At 45.3% G+C, this 20,924-nt stretch overlaps 1 protein-coding gene across 1 annotated transcript in view; it reads left to right on the top strand.

The window, feature by feature from the left end:
* The first annotated feature begins 1,084 nt into the window (after positions 1-1,084).
* The window catches only part of LOC119455507 (doublesex- and mab-3-related transcription factor A2), a 112,329-nt gene continuing 92,489 nt past the window's right edge, over positions 1,085-20,924 (top strand). The window contains exon 1 of the mRNA XM_049668841.1: positions 1,085-1,827. Within this exon, the coding sequence (XP_049524798.1) occupies positions 1,392-1,827 (436 nt within the window). The 5' untranslated portion in view covers positions 1,085-1,391. The remainder of the gene's footprint in view (positions 1,828-20,924) is intronic.

Below are 20,924 nucleotides of genomic sequence, written 5' to 3'. Positions count from 1 at the left end.
TGAATGAGAAAGTTGTAGAGCAACATGAAAAACTCCCGATACAGCTTTCTGTTGCTCAATACGTGCTACATAAATGTGTTTCTCCGAGCGTGAAAGGAGCCAGCGAATCATAGTACAAGTATCGTCTGAGACTAAAGTATCAGCTACTTTTCACTTCATTTTCCCACCATGACTGTTGCCCTCATAAATTTGGAGCTTACTCTGGTAAACTTAAAAGTGAGGAATGTAGCCAAATTGCAGTTGGTTCATTAACTTGTTTTATTTTGAAATGAGAGTGCTCTGCTGTTATTTTTATTTAAATCTGAGAAAAGAATGCATTCGCTTTTAGAACTTGCCCACATAGCAAGCGAAAATATTCGACTACACGCTCATGACTACTATTACTGGTTAGTCTGGTTTAAAAAACCACCACTCGCGTACACGTGAGATGAACTTGTCAAAAAGTACAGAAAGGACGTTTAAAGAATTAGTACCGCAACAATACATGCAGTGCTGAAAACTAGGAGTGCTGCAACCTCAAGATGCACTAAATATGTATACGGGGATTTGAATGGAAATCCTGCCAAGTAAACTCCGGACAAGCTCACCGCACCCGATGTGCTGTAAATACGCGAGATTACTATGCCTCTCTCATTACCTGATCATGAATAAAATGCGATCGTCTCTGAGAAAAAGAAATCATTAAAAGATGTGGTGCTACAATGTATGCGGTGCACTACGGCGTTTAGTATTTCGAAACGCCAGATTCAATGGTATTCTTCATTCAGAGGTAGCATATCGGTTTTAATTACTCGTCTAACTTGCCGGAACTGCATCGACGGCTTGGCAGATGCAGCGAACGCGCAACAGCGTCGGTCCAAATGTCAGACACGATAAACGTGCCGATTTGTCTTGCGTTGTCGATGGCTTGTCAGGATGAAAAATGGTGACAGCGGCGGCAGCAGTACCAAATATATGGCCCACGATCATTACCAAAGGCCGTTCGGAGGTCGCTCGCAGTCATAAAAAGCGTTCGAGAGAAAGCCTGCCGCCCGATCGTGCCTCCACTTCCGTACCACGGCGGCGGCGGCGGCAGCAGCAACCAACCTGGGGCGGAGAGGTCCCTAGCCACAGGGACGAATTCTCCCCGCCGCACAACGTCGGCGCACCGGGCGGCACCTAGGCAGGGAACACGCGGAGGGAGAAAAGCGCCGCGCCGGCGATGTGGCAATCGCTCGGCGCCGCTCGTCCTTCGCTGTTGGGGCGTCGCTGGGCACTTGGGGGCGCCTCGGCGGAGCAGCAGCAGAAGCAGCCGGCGGCAGCTAGGCGTCACGTGATCGCGTACGTTCCGCTGGTTATCGGCTGGCGAGTCAGTTGCGTGTAGTCAAGTCAGCTGTGCGGCGGCCGTTGTAATGCCAGTGATGGTGCGGCAAGAGCTGAACTTGATCATCGCGGACAGTCCGGGAGGCGGCAAAGGCGGCGGAGGCAGCTCAGTCAACGGCGCCAGCAAACAGCCACGCAGCGGAGGCGCCTCAGCAGCAGGCTCGGCCAGCTCGGCGGCTGCTGCCGCTCCCGCAACCAATACGCCGTCGGGACGCACACCCAACTGCGCGCGCTGCAAGAACCACAACAAAATGGTGTTGCTGCGCGGCCACAAGCGATTCTGCCCGTACGTGGACTGCGTCTGCGACCGGTGCAAGCTGATTGCCAAGCGACAGGTGGTCATGGCCAAGCAGGTGGCCCTGCGCAGGGCCCAGGCACTCGACGAGGCCATGGGACGCACCGTCATTGAGGAAGTCGACCCCGAGGAGCTCAAACTGGCCGCCGAGAATGGAAGCATGCCGCCCGGTAAAGAATCTAAAACTCTCCTCCGCACGTCCGTGTACTCACTCCCGCATTTCGCGCACCCCGCTTACCACAGGAGGTCCCACGCCGTCGCGCGGCGTCCTATGGGATTCCCGAACGGGCCGCCGCGCGCGACGCTCTTTTCTCGGTTTCCACTGGTCTGAAAGCTTAGCCGAGCTTCGTAGAATGGTTGAGGCCGAACGCACCTGATGTCCTTTCGGTCTCATTCATTCGTCTGATGCGTTATCTCAGCGTTTTTTCGGCAGCGTTGCGCATTAGCCCGTGCAATCATCGTCTCTATATATCGACCCGAGTGACGCTCCGCCTGATTGCCGCTCTTTCGCGAGTACTAGGTGCTCGTTAACTTGTAACTTGATCAAACTGCGCGAACTGCAGGAGTTGCGACATCATACCTTCGCTTTAAAATAGCCTCGAGCGCTGCACGTGGGCTTTCGTGACATGCGCTGCGCATTAGCGAATGGAACCGTGCCTTTGTCGCTACGCTGGCCACGTGCTTCAGTGATGTCCCCACATCGTGTATTATTCGTTGACTATCTGCGCTTGCAGCATGCATAGGTGCTAGTGCGTGATATTCGTCCGCGTTTCTGCTTGATTGTGCGGCGGCTCTTGCCTCACGCGGACGTACTTATGTTCATTACCGAAGTGATACTTTCCCTTTGCAATCCATGAAATTGTACCAAACGCGCACGGTTCTAAAGAGAACAGCATATGTATGGTTCAAAATATCTTGCAGAAGCAAAGGTTTGGCTGGTGAATATAAGTAAAGATTACTAAGTCATTGCTCGCGCTTCTAGCTTAGCGCTTAGTGGTAAGTGTGAAGGCGGTTATCGAAAGAAACCCTCGTCTATGGCATTCAATTGTTTGTGAAATCGAATTTAGACAGTCTCATTAGTCTCCATGAAGCGACAGAGCGAATTAATATAAAGTGCGTCAGTTCGTGCGCAAAGCGTGAGGTGCTCGTGTGAAGAAGCAAAAAAAATAGCGCATTGCTGTGATAGCGTGTGCGTCATTACATTCCAAAGGTTCAAATATGACGTGCTTGCTTTAGCGAGAACTAAATGCCTCTATTCGGCTGCAAAAACACTGTTCTTGGAAAGCTTCGACCTATGAAGCAGATAAATCTTCTGCAGGCGACATCGCATTCTCGTGAGTAAAAAAAAGAACGCGGTCGCCATTTTCTATCATCAGCAGTAGCGAAATTTATTAATCAGTACAGGCCTCTCCCACCGTTCTCTTTAATCGCAGTCTGGCGCCAACAGACTTCAGCCTATAGCTACACATTTGTACTGTCAATATACAACCCTATTGCAGGTTGTGCTCGACTGCGCTGTTCTACCATTAACATTACTTCTACTAGACCACTGATTATCTCTTCTGTGGATTACATGAGCAGCTGAATTCCGCATTTCTCTTAATCTCAGCTAGAGTGCCAAGTATACACCAGTAAACACTGCGATCCATACTTCCCATAGCCCCTGTCGCCTAACGTCCAACCTACCATTTTCCTGTGAGTTCCACGTTGCGCGGTCCAGCGTTTCTTTTGGATTTTCTTTGTCATAGTCAAAGTTACAACCAGTAGATTTACACTGATCACACACTTACACTCATTTACACTAAAGCGGATACTTATAATCGTGGGCGGCTGTGTCCAGGCACTAAGCGCACAAGATTGCTTAGAAGTACCTACATACGGACAGACGAGCCCACCGACCCTTACTATGGACAGTCATTTCCTCAGGCCTCAGGCCACTTTTACGAAGAGATGCTGCAGGCATCCATTTAACGTAACCCGTACGGGTCAGAAAAGATATTTACGCTGACTGGACAGAGTGCTGTGATTCATCTGCTGATTTTCTGCAGTATTTATAATCAGACATAAGTCAAAATAGGCAAAAAGTACAAGCGCCTCTATCCTGTGTCGTCACTTTTCGCGTCAGAAGTCTCCTGTTTGAACACCACGAGCCAAGTTTCCTAGAGACATGTTAGTCATATCCACCAGAGCAGCCGAATGTTCTCCTAGAGATTCCGTGATTGCTTTTAAAGATGTGAATTTACTTGTCATGTATGATTTCAGAGAGAGAGAGAGCTCTTCAGTGCGTCCTAGAGAGGTTTGCCTGGTGGCATGCCCAGCATGCTACTCCATACACAACACACGTAAAACACGCAACGAAACTCGCATAGAAACTAATTTCTGTATCTGATTAAGAATTGTGTTTCTTAGGAAGGTTGAATATGCCTTCATCGATCTATACTCAGAAGCACCGTTAATCCATGGATCACAAACGTGTCGTAGCTCAAGGTCTGATAATCTTTGGCGAATGTTTACTGCAGACGTGAAGGCTCAGTGGCGATGTTATACGTTTCACTTCAGATGGATTTAATTTGGCTTCATCCTTATATTTAACTGTGGCGGGCTAGTTGGGTCGGATGCATGTCATATTTCGCACAACAGAAGGTCATGGTTGCGATTTTCTGCAGCGGCGGCTGCTTTCCAGTAGCGGTAGAATGCAAAAACTATACTGTGCTGCCGTATCCGTGTCCATTCAAAAGCCATATGCGGTCCAAAACTAATCTTGAGAATCCACTATACAGAGAGAGAGACAGAGCTCTATTTCTCTCATTCCGAGAATCTGAATTTCGGACCTAAAATCGCACAATTTATTATTTCTCAAGTGTAGAGCATGGTCCTATTAGTTCTTAATACTGGAGTTGGGTGGGTGCTGCTTGGGCAAGTCTTAAGAGGACAATGACAGGGTATAGATGGTGGCTGTTCATGTTATTCATTGTGCACTAAATCTGGAACAAGGAATCAGGGGGCCCCGTTCGTATGTTCGCGTGTTGCCTGTTTGCCTGTTCCTTGTTTCTATGTAGTAAATGGCACACGATGAAAAATAATAGACATTCACTCACAAAAGCTTTGACAACAGACGTGCTTCATCTCTGATTGGTTGCAAGTGATTTGAAAGAATATCTTAATTGCAGTCGGAATTGATAAAAAACCTACACTGAAATTCTGCGTTTTTTTACCAAGGTGGCGTGCGAGAAGTTCTTGTAATTTTCAGTGAAATAATCGAAACTTTCTTTGTCTTTCATTTCTCTGAGTGAAACATTCGGCGTTGCTGTTTCAGTTAGTTTCATTGTCACTTTTAGTTCACATATTTTTTATTAATATCATTTGTGCATTTATCTTTCACTGTATATCATAGAGAAGTGTAATAACCTAGGTACTCTTTACTGCACTCTTTAAGCCAATCTATTCAGAGCTACCCATCTATAACAAAGCATGACAGAAACTTTAGGATGACTTTCGAGGAAGAGAGAAGCTTGTATTTTCTAAAGTCACTACGTACATTTTTTTTTATTTTATCAGTGACAAGTGCTTAACATCGCGTCTCTCTGAAAAACAGATATCGATGGATACCCACGTGACTATAATGCATCATTTACGTTTAGATTTCGCACACACGTGATTTGGGTGGCAACACCTTCATTTGGGTTAGTTTACTACGGTAACTGGATTAATTTGCTGTTACTCCCACTTTTTTACCTAATTTTCCATATGTTGTCCTTGGTGTCAATGTTTGTTGGCTTCTTATGATATGATTATATATATATATATATATATATATATATATATGATATTTCTTTGTTATTCATTTTCGACAGCGTTGCATTATCGTTACATTACGTTGTGTGCCACATACGGGGGAATCTGCCAGATGTGGCGGGAATGGTACCCGTGGCCGTGCCCTGACCTTTGAATGCTGGGGCGTGCTACAATGGCATCTTTACGTAAGGTAGCTTGACCATTTTAACCATAGGAAGTGACGCTGCCATCGCTTCAAATTGTTTCGATGACATTAAGCTTTCCATCGTATGTTCATTAGAACTAGGGCGCTAGTGTAGTGATAAGAGTTCATTTCAGTCAACTCATATAAATTTACATTGCCTTGATCATTTCCATGGTCATAATGGTCGTAATGTCTCACTCGAAGTGCTCAGAGTTCATCTTCAGAACGGCTCACCAGAACAATTCATCTGGGTAAAACTAATCAAAACTAATTAAAAACGCTTTTACTTATGCGTGTTGAAATAGAGGCTGCGCTGGAACTGAGACTGTTGTTAAGGATATGTATTTCAGAGCACCTTGACTGTCCCTACTATCAGGTGCGCAAATCAATCAGTAGTTCAGACAAACAATGTTCACTTCGAGAAGTAGCTATTTTTTCGTCTAATTCCCAGAAGAACCAATATTGCATTTATTCATGTCTCAATGCGTACAGGCCCTCCACCCCCCTCCGATTTATTTCTCTCATAGCCCACTGAAAGAAAATATGTCCACTTAGGTATAGCTTCTTATAGACGAGAAGAACAAACGCATCAAATTTAGCTTGGCATATGAGTCATTATAAAGCACGGTAAAACGCGCACAGCGACACAGACGGGAGGTAGACGAGCAAATTGTGGAAGCCCCTCTAGGTGGATACAATAACATTACAAATCGCGCCGCTATACATAATAGCCGTATGCCAAGAGCATTGTTACCGATATTATGAAGCATAAAGACGCTGAAGAAACACGACAATCTGGGACGCGCCCTCGGGCGCGAATGTTTAGTCGGCCACCTTGACGCCATCTGTATATAGCCTGTCAATACAACATATATTTATATATTTCCGGCATCCCCGTAATATATCAGTAGAAGTTCTTTAAAGCGAAGTTTTCATCGCGAACCCTCCCGGGTATTCCTGACCGTGGCTGCTAAGTCGTGCTGTTGCTGCTGCTGCTCTCTTGCCTATTAGCTCATACTTAAAAAAAATGACCTACGTGCTAGATGGTGGGATGGAACCTCGGGCCCAGCCTAGAGCAGCCTGTTGCTCTCACTATTAGACCACAATCACATGTAAACCTGCATCGTACCAACGCCGTCTAGCTCTTCAAGAGGATCGCCGCGTGCGGTATATGCCAAAGCCGCAAGAATGAAGTGGGCCATTTTCGGCTATTTCCGCATTTCGCTAACCTGGTCACGAAAGCATGGCTTCATGTAGACTCCAAGCTGTGCGTTGGATCCGCATAATTTATCGAGTACACTTGTCTCGATGGCGCTTGTGACGGCGTCGACAATTCTACAAATGTAGCCGCGACCGCCTTTATATCTGTGCTAATTTACAAGTCCACGACCTTATCGTGAACCCGGCGAAATACGGAAGTACATGAGGCGGCAGGCATAGTTATCGTGAAAGGGCGGTCACATGTGGCGTATAGCATGGGCGTTGCACAGGTTACTTTCTATAGATTCACTCAGCTATGAGCAGCTTCCCCCCCCCCCCCCCCCAACCGCCATACTTCGTGCATGTAGACAGCTTGTTATGATCAGACGCTGGGACTTAGTTAACATATGTTAATATTAGTTCATTTGTTTACTGCATGGAAACGAGCTAGAAGTGTCGCTTCGGGAGCAGGACATCTTAAGCCAGCCTTGTCGCAACGATGTCCTCCTTCTGAAAACTGAAAATTCAGTCAAAATTAAAGGAACAAACTGACCGGACGTTCTACAAATGAATTGCACAGTTCCTTTGCAGTTCGTTGTAAAACGGGGGGTGTGTACAAAGAAACAAGAAATTGTTCATTTTGACATGAACGCAGGGACAGAACGAACTTCAGAGGAAATGAAGGAAGCAAAAAAAAAAAAAAAAAAAGAAAGAAATACAACTGGAATCCCGTTGGCACTACGACACGCGATATACATATGCAATCGATTTCATAAGCTGCATTGCATCTCACGGCGAGATTCGCATTGTATGTGTAATTTTCTGGAGTGTTCGAATAGTAAAATTTTCATATAGAATCGAATAAATCTTTGACAAAAAGAACCTTCAAATATCAAATTGAATTTCGAGTATTTTGTCATTTTTAAAGTGAAAGGATTATAGTAGAACATGGGGCTTTGTTAAGTAATTTGTCAACTGGTGGCGACTACAGCAGAGCAGTGTTCCAATTAAGGAGAGCCTGAGTCTTCTCTTGTCTTGCTTCCTCGTTGGCTGCGTTTTCACTTTGTTTTCTCCACTCGGGCTCGGAGAATATGACTCAGCTATTTTCGAAATTCTGCTTCACTTACGTACCCCTCGGAGAAAAAAAAAATGTGCACGGCACCGCATCAGGCGACAATGATCTTTCTACCAGGCATACTCCGCGTTGCAGATCTGGGCGACACAGAGCGCGCACTGTATAGCAGCTTGTGACACTTTGTTAAAACGAGCTCAGAACAATCGTCCTAAAGGTTAAGCACCGGCAAAGAGATGAACAAGAAGAACTGAACAAAGTGTACATACGCACTGCAACTGCCTCACAATGACTATTTTGCGACAAGAGACAAAAGAAAAAAAAGCGTATAACGTGCCATACGAAAACGTGGCCGCATATGTTAGTTTGCATACAGCTGTTTCCGACGGTGAGCAAGACGGCGAGCAAGGAGCGAGCGCGTTCACCTGAGCGATGCGGTGGTTGAAAGAATGAAATCGTTTAGAAAAACTCCGAAGTGAGCGCTGAACAAGCAACGTCGATCCCGAAGCGTGTTTCATGCAAATGCTACACCAATGCCTTAACTTTAGCATTTGAATTTACAATGTCCAACTTACAGCTGCTGTCACTCTGTGCGGCCGAGCAAGTTCCGGCAGCTTAAACTTTCTCGCACAGCGCTCAGCGAAATTCATGTTTTTTGACTTTTCGTAAGGTCGAGTTTCATCTCAGTGAGAGGATCGCAAAACTGTGTTACAATTGTCGTCATTTAGAGGACTCGAGTCTCGCCTGTAGCGCTCAGACTTGCTTGTACGTTGTGATGTCTTGTACTGTGCGTTCCTATTCTCTTTCTCGTTTGTAATACGAAACCTTTGATGCCATATGAAGCGGGAAATGCGGAGTCCGGTGCGGTATCTGATGGTACCGAAACCCACGTTACTAAGTGATGACATCACGTTCCCGGCGCTCGACTTGCTGCGGCTGACACTGCGAAATCCCACGGTGAACAGCGAAGGCGTCGGACGGACGCCGCGGCCCACACTCCCCCCCCCCTCCAAAAAAAATTACTGTGCCCAATTCGAAAATTGAGCTGCCCACGTTCAAAGCCGACCTAATTCGAAAATTCAGTTTGCTCAGTCCCAAAGCTGACCTAGCTCAGTCCCAAAATTGACTTGGCCCACGCCCAAAATTTAGGTTGCCCACACCCCAAAAATTGAATTTGCCAAATTCGAAAATTGAGTTGACCCACGTTCAAAACCGAACTGGCCCACTCTGAAAATTGACTTTGCCCACCCCCAAAAATGAATTTGCCCAATTCGAAAATTGAGTTGACCGACGTTGAAAACGGACTTGGCACTCCCCAAAATTCACGTGGCGCACCCGCCAAATTTGCGTGGCACACCCTCAAAAATTTACTGCCCAATTGGAGCATATGACTAAGTGAAAAGTATGGAGCGGAAGAGTCAGAATGCTTTAGCATTCAATGCACTTAAAGAGACTTAAGTGCCTATATGTAACGTTTTCTCCTTTTCAAGCGGTTGTATCCCTTTCAGGAAACAATTGATAGCCGGATTTTCTTTTCGTGTGTGCATGTGTCATGTTTATATGCGTTTACATTATTAAACATAGCTATTAATACGTAAATAGCTGCGTTACGTCTACGGTGAGTGTCACAAGGTTATTATATACAGTGTTGAGAAGAAGGTGTCAACTTGAAGTAATGAAGAGCGGGCTTGCGAGGGAAGCGTCAGGCCATAACAATGTTTCTTCTTCTTCTTTCTGGGGTTTTACATGCCAAAACCAGTTCTGATTATGAGGCACGACGTAGTGGAGGGCTCCGGATTAATTTCGACCACCTGGGGTTCTTTAACGTGCACTACAACGCAAGAATACGGGCGTTTTTGCATTTCGCCTCCATCGAAATGCGGCCGCCGCGGCCGCATTGATCCCGCGATCTCGTGCTCAGCAGCGCGACGTTTGCACATGAATTATTGTCCTTCTCGGGTTAAAAATACCCTTGTTGGCTTGAAGATAGCAAGCCCCTTGTCTGAACGTTTGTTATAGCTTAGGCTTCCTTTATTGGCTCACACTATAAGAATGTCTTAATCATGTCGTCTCATTTTGCTATGTGTGGTGTATAGTAACTTGCTTCTGCTTCCTGCTTTCATTGCAGTTTTTTTTTGACATATGAGTTCGTCGTGTATAAAAAATAACAGATAAATGTAACTTAACAGAACATATATTGACAATATGTATCTATATCTAATTTTACCAACTGCCACATTTACCCAGAACACCCGGTACATCTTAAAGTGCGAAATTGCGCAACTCAACAAAACCTGTTGAACAGCCGTTCGTTATCCTCCAATTCTGCATGCCGTGTTACGACATCGGTCTCTTGCCAGGAGTTTCGTTTTGCTTGTATTTTCTCCTCTTCGTGTCAATTCAAACGGCCCACCTGAAATAGCAGGCCTGATATCTTCTTTTTCCATTGAACTGTCTTCCAGAGATATCGCAGAAGTGCAACGTCGCTATTTCGCTGCGGCTTCTTCTAGGAATTATAACTATAAAATTTGTCGCAGCCTTAAGTACAATTTAATACTGCTTGCTGCCCCTTCATTCTCTCGTGCAAATCAGTTTGAAAACTTAGCGCCGATGTCGGGAGGATAAGGATGTTACATGACAGCTTAGCTCTGATTATAACTTTTGCTACTACGTAACTGTTAGACATGGTTTCAATCCGCCTCCGCTACGTGCAGCCTTTGTGTTGAAGTTGGGCAATTGGCGCTTTTTTTTAGCATCCGCTTCGGACGAGCTCTATTGAGGTGCTTCTTTCTTTTGTTCTTCATGTTGCACAAGCATTCCGAAATATTTATTAGCTAATGTGAGCGCCGGAATCGCGTTTGGTTTTCATTTCGTCCAATCTGCATCTTTCATCGTCTCTTAAATCCACCCAGTGCACAGAACAGCAGATTTTACCGCACCCTATTCCAAGTCTGTTCTATGCTGACTCGGTGAATGCATATTGTGCCGATTCTTAGAGCTTCGTCACAATCTTCTACGTAGTGCGTGATACGTCTAGACGAAAGCACACACACACACACACATATATATATATATATATATATATGTTTGTGTGTGTGTGTGTGTGTGTGTGTGTGTGTGTGTGTGTGTGGTGTGTGTGTGTGTGTGTGTGTGTGTGTGTGTGTGTGTGTGTGTGTGTGTGTGTGTGTGTGTGTGTGTGTGTGTGTGTTTAGTTACCGCGTAGGCATAGCTACAACCTTCTTACTGCCCTACTTCTCCTTCGCGCCTGTCAGCATTCTTTTAGTATTGCCTTAGAAAAGATACACTGCCCGATTTGTATAGCCGCCTCTGCCTGTCACTGCGTGTGCATTTCGCTGATTTGCCTAAACCGCCAAGCCGCAAAGAAATGTGCGTGCTCACGTAGCTATTCTTTAAATGAATCCCGCACGGTTGTTTGACGTCTGGCTCGTTTTATTATTTTTTTTTCGTTTTTGCCGAGTGCCATGGAGGCCTAGGAGCGCATGTCATTTGAATAATGTATGAGAGCTACTTTGCTGTCTCCTATGAGCTTGGGAGAAACAGCTGCAACAGTTTAGTCACTCGCATTTGCCAAGCCTTCTTTCTTTTGCCTTCATATGCCCGGCAACAAGCGTTTTGAGAGCCGCCCGCCTTATCTTCTTGAGCGACTGAATGACAATGTTGTAGTTGTGTACTGGCGCCAGAGGCTTTTTATATAATGAAGGGCGACGGAGCGATATGGTTGTGAAGCCCAAGTGATGGTTTGAAGCCCAAGCCTATGTCGCAGAAGCGCAGCGAACTTTTCTTACCTTGTTCTTTTTTTTTTTTTTTTTGCTGCATAGCAAAGCGACATTCCTCCGACTGATATTTTTCAAATATTGTCCCCGAAGTGTTCCCTCGTGCAGCTTTACCCTACCGCTGCACATATTTATTTTTCTCTTCTCTGCGGTTCTCAAAACGGAAGCTTCACTCCCCTATAAGCTGTCCCGATACAGTCTTTGACTATGGGACCTCCTTCTGTATACTAAAACACTTGTACTATGTCCCAACCTTTAATAATAAATTCTGATTCTGAACAAAACCGAATGATTTCATTACTGAATGTCCACGAGGGCTCTCCACCAGTTCACACCTATTGTAACCATAGCTCAAACACTTTTGTTAACTAAAGCAATTGACACTTTTCACGCTAACGCGTCACCACTATGATATACGCCCTAAGAAGCTACACTAACCGAATAAAGAAAAAGATATGGCATGCGGTATAGACAAGAGAAATTTAAAAAAACGGGACCTTTAGCCCGTGCTGTATTCTCAGGAACGAGAGACAACATTCCTGTACTTGTTTTCGCTTTCGGTGAGAAAGAAAGAAAGAGAGAGAGAGAGAAAGACGCGTTCAGTGAACCTATTTTCCCGCGAATTGATTCCTCTGCAGCCCTGCTTTCGGGCCTAGTATAGTATTTCGAAATGTTATTTCACTGAACCCCCCTTTGCATAACAGCCTTCGCAGCATTTACATCAGCAGCCTAGCTAACGCATTATCTCGTTGAAATCGAACCGCGCCGCTCAATAATGTGAGCTTGGAACGAGCAGATTTACCTGACTTCACTCACCTTGAAGTAATGAGTAGTCACTCGGAAGAGGTTTCGCGGTATATGTTCAAAAACCTACAAAGTTTAGTGTGGAATTGGTAGTGATATCTAGTAATCGGACGCAAAAAGGCGTCGTCGGTTACCCGATACTGTAATCAAATATGCGTTCCACTTAGTATTTTGTGCCAGCAGGTTGCGTTTGTGATGCGCATCTTCGTCATAAGGCAACTGTCATCGCGAACGATGGATGTCATCATAAATTACGCGCTTGTTTTCTATAAATGGACAACATCATGTAGATGAGGTACCAGGCTGTCTGTGATAAGGTTTCCTTTTAATATCCATCCCCTCCTCATCGAAAACGGCGATGGTTTGTGCGCTTCAAGAGCGTAAATGGCTCCCACTGTACGTAGGGTCTTGCGAGCCGAGCATTCCTTGAGTTTGACCTGCGAAGAGAAAAGATAACGTCCCAAAATTAATTACCTGCACAATTGAAGATACCATGTCTAACACAGTACGTTTACTGTGTTTTCTAGTCTCAGACACGTGAAGCGAACGTATTACGTTTTCAGGCTTACGCCTGACCACATGGCTAGCATACTAATCAGAAATGATATTATAGGGACACGAACGAAAAAAAAAGACGCCTAATCAATTTAGACTACTAAAGAGTTTGTTCAAAATTTTATTTTCGTTAATTTTGTGCGTAGCGCTTTCTTACTAGAAGAGAAAATGAAGTGAGAACTTAGTGTTCGGTTATTTCCGAATACTCAGTGCCGATAAGTCATTTTGACATCGGTAAATTCAATAACTTCCCTCGTAATTTGCCTGTCGTGACGATGTGAAACTTCTGGGTAGTTTATAAAACTTGTTCTTGATAATTCAATGTAGTCCATGAACAGTTTAGCTGCTGTCCAAATCTCGGAGGTCACGGCTTACTCATGCGTGAAATACAAGGCGTCGCCGCCGCCAATTTCTTGTTGCTGCATTTTCTGGAGTGTTCTGGTACTGTGGTAGGGAGCTTTTTAGTTAAAGCGCAATAACGAATAGAGTTCAGCCTATTTTTCTCTTCAGTGTCCCCCTAAAGAGACAGACAAACAAAGAAATAGTACGGCAAGAACACGCAGGCACGCGGCGCTAACTACAAGGCTGCCTTATCGACGCACACAGCAGGACTCTAGTTGGTTCACGCTGAGACATTTATGTAGACAGGAGAAGTACGAATTCGCCACACAAGTTGGCTCTTGTCTACTTCGCTGATTTGTTTGTTGTCTGCGCATGCGCGAGTTAAATGTCAAACGCCCCGTTAAGATAGATCTCGCGCAAAAGGGGACGCTGCTACGTGAAGGCTAACCTTGGTCGCGCGTTTCGCTGCGTAAATTCCACGCATCATTTTTACGAATGGCTCAACACGCGAGACAGCGGCGACCGCTCACTATACGAAGTGAAGAGAAGTTTATTCAAAGTGTATGAATGCGTGTACGCTTTCGAAGGGGGAAAATGTGGACAAAACGCAAATTGCCTGATCAGGCTAATCACCCTGCACAGTCATAGCATTTTAAGGTTAGCAGCAGCGTCTCTTCGCAACAGTGTAAGCATAGTGTAATGATGTCTTCATCTGGAACACTTGATTAAGACACAGATTCAGTATCATAATCCAGCGGCACTTGCACTCAATGCAATTATTATTTTCTCATTAAGCAACGACCAGCTAATTGACAACCTTTTCATATTCTTTTAGAGAAGTGCACTCATCAATAAAGTTCTCAGATGATTATGAGATACTAATCCGCCCTTAAATGCGCCTAGGCGACGTTGATGACTTCGTGCACTGAATTGTTTCACAGCGTGAGTCTTAGAACAGAACACTTTGGAGAATGTGGGAGTGCCACAGAGTTTCGCGTGGCTAGAGATTACGGGAAGGCGAAATGTCTTTGTTCTATCATAGCTAAGACAATGGAATCTGAGCTTTGGTTTTACTCCTCGGTGCAAGCTGCGAACGTCATTCGACAGCGGCCATAGCCAGTATTACTGTCCCTTTAAATGCGATGGTGTTTATTCAGCTGGTCGACTTAGTTTGCTCTTCTATTTGCATAGCCAAAGTGTGCCAAGGATGCGATTTTTATCGCACATTGGAGCAGAGCAGTACTAGATGCCGGCGTTATGTTCATATAGTTCTTAACAAATGCGAACGCGAATGACAGCAAGTTCTTGGCGAGGGTTTCTCCGGTGGATGATTTCAGCCTTTCAATTTGACGGCCTCCTTGACTACTTACCACTGAATCATCGCCGAAATAATCGCGGCTATTGTTGATGATTCTCAACATACACGCTCTATGAAGTTAAATTCGTATGCGTCTGAAAGAAAAAGTCTGCGCTCAGATTTTGCGACGCATGGCGCGCCGTCGAAGCACGCCATTAAATTAAAGTCGCGAGGTGACGAAACACTGCAAAATAGGTTGTTTTTTACTACGCTTATTGCTATGACTCCTCAGTATTATTACTTTATTGGTATGCTGACATTAAACTCAGCACGAGGTACGGAAGGTAGGTACGGGAGGTAGGTACGCAAGTAGGTACGGAAGCAGCTTCGGACGGGTTACAGGTGACATCAAGGTTGTGCTGCGGTGACACTGCTTAGTTCTTTCGCTAAATCGACTTTGCAGAACTCGTGGATGTGGTGTATGTAGCGTACCCTTCTGCTTAGCTGACGTTGCTCGATTCTGTAAAATCGCTTTTGGTTCCACTTCCTTTGGAGACGTTTTTGGCGTCCCCGCGGAATTAGTTTCACTGTGATGGTACCATGTGCAATACGGGACATAAAACTGAGTTGAACTCGAACTGCTACATTAGGCTTACGAATATAGTACGGTCTCATTAGATACCTTTATTACAACTTCTACGCAGATGCCCGAGCCAAGTATGGTGGTTTTGTGACGCCACCTGTGTGCGTGTTAATGTAGGGTCATGTATACAACTGAAAGATGTTGGCCATTGCGACAGAATACTGTGTTCTTCACATTGTGTGTGGGGCACAAAACAAACGGACGTTAGGGAAGAAATAAGTGATAAGAGCGCATGTGGCTTCCATACTTTCCATTCTCGCCCGCGTGTTTTGTGCGCAACCCGCATTACAAATCGCTACCAACTCGCCCAGTTCAGCGTAGAGAATTGTTACCCCATGGCTCAGCCATGGGGTAACACATAATTACAGCGATAGACACCGAAACCTGTAATAACTTTTTTGGGTGAAAGTGGCTTTGTATTTCTGTATTAACGCTGTTTTCTTCTATGTTTATTTAGTGATTTTGTACTATTCTATTGGACTTATTTATTGATTTGTATTTGATTGCAGAAAGTGCTGAACATGTCGTTACCATGCATGCTTTGACCATTGGACAATATATATTGTTTCGGCGGAAGCCGGCAACACAATAACCTCCAACATTTCCAATTTCATCTAAATAAGCCATTTCCATACTAATTAGAACTTTCTTTGAACTATGCGTTAACTTGTTCTTACTTTCATTTGCATTTTATTGTATTATTCAGTGGTATTCTTACGTTCGTTTAAGCCAGATTAACTTCATCACGATGCATGTTCACTGGAACCATTAGGCAAGAGAATGAACGGTGTTTCTTTTACATTTGTATGGGCCACAGTTACCTGAAGGACCCCGTCAAGCGCATTTATCTTTTCTAGGTAAAGAGCTAAAAGCATACACAAGAAAACGTACGGCATGCAATTGGCGCAAGAGCCGGAGTGTATTATAGTGGTTGCTGCAGGTCAGATGTTTCGTGTTTGTGGATTGCGTTGGATGGAATGATATTGCGTACACCCAGTAAAGGGTCATTGAGATGGACGAGATCGCACTCCTGGTTGGCATTTAACTGCGGCGAACATTGAAAGATAAAATCAGTTAGGAGCCTTATCCACGGCAACAGAAACGATGTTAAGGAAAGAGGGGGCGCCAGCTTACATAGGACGGTTAGCGCAACAAAAAATTTTAAAAATAATGTTTTTAAGTTACAAAAGCAGCTGCGGCACAGTGGCAACGTTTTTGTCTCACCAGATGGCCCCGTGCCTGTGTATACCTAAGCAGACCCGGCCGTGCCTCGCACGGTGTAGCGGAGTCGGGTTTTCCTCTTCAGCGAGGGAGAATTTAACTGCGTAGTCGAATCAGCGCTGTTTTAACGAGGTCACCTAGCGTGTTCCCTCCATGTCTCTCCTTTTTGGTCGCGTCAAAGGTGAGCCTTGTGACGCCATCGTCTTTGCAAGAAACAACGGGGACGCTCGTTGGGACTTTTTTTTTTCGCAAACACGTCGAGCAAGTTCTGACAGACGCCGCCGTACCTATACTACATTGGAGCGGAAGCCGTTTTCCCACCCAGGATCCGATAATTAACAAGCGGATATGTTTCTACGACACAGAGCGATGAATCGGTTGGTTAACCGTTGATCCCGAATATTGCCTACGGCGACGCCGCGTGATGACGCTTGTGTGGCGTTGCGCATATAGACAAACTCGTGTGGCGAGAATTTGCGCCCGCGGAAGCCGTACCGAGTGTAGGTGTTGTGCGTGCAAATGGAAATCTGTCGTTAATATATGCGTTCATTGCGCCCGTCGTGTAATTGAATACCAGGCAGCTGCAGCTCCAATGGAACAGTCGCAATCGCAGGCCCATGGGAGTTATTGGGACAACAAAAGAATGAGACAGCCGTGCTGAGTAAAAGAGGCGTCATGGCATGGCGGGTGTTTGTTTGCCTGTAAGCATTCGTGCGTTTATTATTTAGGATGCCTCAGTCGTATACGCTTGTATCGAATCCTGATCGTCACGTGAAAAGGACGCAGATGACACCATGACAAAAGTAATGACTTCAAACACGTCGCGTATATGCTTGATCTGCTTTGAAAGACGACAAGAGCACAGTGCCGTCGCTTACACCACAAGCCATCTCACCTTGCGCATATTTGTGGTGCAACATTGAAATAATAATAAAAAAGAAGAACCAGTATTATGTAGCTCTATGTTATTGTGTAGACGTCTGATAGCCCTTCTGAAGTATTTGCTTATGGCGGCAGAAAATTCCCTGTGTTGTCTGTGCAATCCAAACTCACTGCTTTACACACCTCAAGACTCGGTATAAATGCTATGGCAACTGTGGCGTAGGCAACGTTTGTATGCACTGTGCGTATAAACATCCGATTATAACGGCGTCAGTAGGAAAGTAAAGTGTGTCGCCAAAAACTGTTTTCGTGAAAGCGCGAATGATACGCAAGTGCGGTGGTAGATAAGTGTACTACGAGAGACTGAATTGGCTTCTAATTAGTGACTTCCTTGCAACAAGGACGTATCAGTGCGCCGCGTAAATCTACTTTAGTACGGCTTCCAGGGGTGATATCTTCGGCTTCAAGAGCTTCGAGTGGGAGTGGAAGTGAGCTTAACCATGTGAATGTCTTTTAAGTATTTACTAGGCAAGATATGCCTTCCTTGCTCTCTGAAATTGGAGCCATGGATTCAGCGCCCACAAAGTTGATTTATGTGTTGCAACTGTTTCATTCTGTGTCTGCTGACGATATCCCCGTTGCCATGTGACGTCTTTTAGTGATTTTTTTGTCCGTATTTTGATCGCAGCATCGCTTTCTGTGCCTGATTTTCCTTTTCTTTTCTTTAACGTCGGAGACGTAATCTAAGGAAAGCCACTTTTTCTGCCGCTCTTTCTTCTAGTGTCAGTTTACATCTGAACACGCCTTGACATGCTGGATTGAGAGTTAGGGGAATGCGTTTTGATTCCTTCAATCCGAGCTTCTGGCGGCTATAGATCCCACTAACGCCAATGGATGAGGGGAGCACGCCGCCGCTGCCGCTATGGCACATAAAAAAATAATCTTTTGAAGGCAACACCTACCGCGTCCCGCCGATCGGGATCTCTACTTGCGCGAAATTTTGTGTGACTTTGGTTGAAGAAGGAGTTCTCCAAGCGTTCTTACCGCTGATTCTATTACAGAACCTGGCTATGGTGTCCTCCACCTCTCTTTTTACTAAATGACGAGAACGTCTCACTTTCTCTCAATCCTTCGGAAACGGCCATTCATTTCAAGGGGTACGATTTGTTTGTCCAGATTTTTTTGCCTGTTTTTCGCGGAACGTCTTCTATCGCGGAGATCTTTTCTCACTATAGCTTTCCGGGACAAAAACAAAAGGAACAAGAGAACGAGTGAGCTCGGCGGATTCTTTGGTGTGAAGAGTCGCTGTAGCGTTCGTCTTCTTTTGGTTCCTTCACTTTAGTCTTCCTAATGCACTTCTCCTCCCCTTTCACTCTCCCCTCGCCGTAAAACCCTCACGATAAACTGTAGAAGGAGAACTAGAGGTCTGCGTGCAGGAAAATAAAAAAGAGGCGTAATCGCCCACGCCTCCGTTTAGAAGAGAAAGTATCCCGACCGCTCACGGGCCAAGCGAAGTCATCAAAAGTGCATTTCCTTGTCACTTGGGCGATTGTTCGGACAACCGGCTTTCCCAATGGACAGTGAGAGGACAAACAGTGACCGGCAAAGAAGAAAAGAAAACATAAATCAGATGAATCGAGATAATTAGCTAGGCTTGTTTCGGGTGACCGATGCTGAAGGAGCCCGGCAGCTCGTATCAGATACATGTAGCATTATATAGGCAGGTAGTCACAGTGCTATCTGTACCCATGCCGATGGGCAGAAAGGGAAGGAAACTGGATAGATAGAGCTCTATATAATCTCTATAAAGCATTGTGGAGACGCCGCCGGCATTTTCATCATCGCCCACTCTCAAGACGATTACATGAACTACGCTCTTAAACTCGTTCCATACGGGTTGTACTATGTAAACGCAACATATCTGCAATAATGTTCCACTATGTTCCACTTACTGACTGGAACATATATGTGGAACAAATGTCTTTGACGGTCGAGCTTACTGCCACCATTCAACTGTAACGCATTTTACTATCGTTCCACGTAGGCTCCCACCAGCTAAGTGAAACATATTTGCAGAAATGTGCCACTTAGTGCAACTTTTGGGGAATGACAACACGAGAGCGGCGTCGCTTTACTTTTTTTTCCTTTCCTTTGTATAGATGGATAAGACATAAAGCGCATTTCATAAGACAAAGGGCATTTCTAGAATGAGCCGAGTGATTCCGGCTAACGCGCGCACCTGGGTTTTGCGAAATCACACGAACCCGTTCCCATAATTAGGCTCCCTTATTAAGGGACAGGAACCGAGGAGAGGCGTGTAGTATATCATTACGACGGCATAAGTGAGAAGAAGCGTATTTTTGGGCCCATTATCGTTCTTGACCCGGCCGCGGTGACGCATTGGATATGGCGTTTTGGTGCTGATCTCAAGTTCTCTTGGAGGACGAGGACAAGCTTGCTATCTACGGTCGGATCTGGCCTTCTATAGGCGTGTCGGCAATTGCTCTTCCCGAGCGTCTCCTTTTAGGTTGCGAGGATAGATATGAGTAAGGATAAACAGTTCATCGCAACACACAGTAGAATGCCACCTGTCGACCAAGTTAACCCCGTACCCAATGAGGCTATCTACTGCTTCAAACCATTGTTGGCGTTTATCCAGGTGCCTTGCTTTCGATTGCTAGACCCGTCCGCCGAGTTTGTATGGATTGAGAACACAGTACACTCTAGTACTGAGCTTTGGGCGTTCGTTGAATAAACCCTCATGACGGAAATTAATCCTCAGATCTATGCCACGGCTATTTCATAGCCCGTTTCTCACTTTGGAACAGGAAACACTATCTGTCAATCACTTAGTGCTCCGGACGCATGCATACTTCCCTGAAAACGAAGTAACTGAGAGATGCGCGTTTGCGCGCACACTTTAAGACACCCCGACGGCCTTCATGTGGCCCGCTCTGATCGTATGCCGCGAAGTAATTATTGTCTCTAGTCAAAAACATAGAACGGCATATGAATCACTTTCAGATTGCACGGTTTTCTTTCTTCCTTCTTCGATTTTTTTTTTCTTTCTGTGGTCAGTAAATTGTGTGTGAACCTCTATCCACTCAAAAGTTTGTTGCGTGGAACCGTGATTGGAAACTGTTGCTGTTACAGGCGAGAGGTGCTTAGTCGAAGTAAGCGACTTTCGAGTGCTTTCTTTTGATTGCGTCCAAGTTTTATCGATTAGGTGTTTTCTCCTTCGCTTTCCCACCCTGCACTGGCCTGGCAGCTCATGATCGTTGACGCGAATTGTTGCGTGCTTTCCCGCGTTCCAGTGACGCTAATCGATCACGGGGTTCGTTTTTGCTGCTACTTCGCGCTTTACCACGTAATACGCGGGTATTTTATCATTGTGCTTACAGTATTCCGTAGACTTGGCATCAGGAAGCAGACCCTGAGTGGTATATTGCCTGTAAGACACTGTCGCCCCCTGGATGTC

Source organism: Dermacentor silvarum, chromosome 6 (assembly GCF_013339745.2).
Source record: "Dermacentor silvarum isolate Dsil-2018 chromosome 6, BIME_Dsil_1.4, whole genome shotgun sequence".
In the NCBI taxonomy this organism is placed as follows: Eukaryota; Metazoa; Arthropoda; class Arachnida; order Ixodida; family Ixodidae; genus Dermacentor; species Dermacentor silvarum.
Note: the sequence above shows the minus strand (reverse complement) of the source record. Positions and strands in the feature narration are given on the sequence as shown.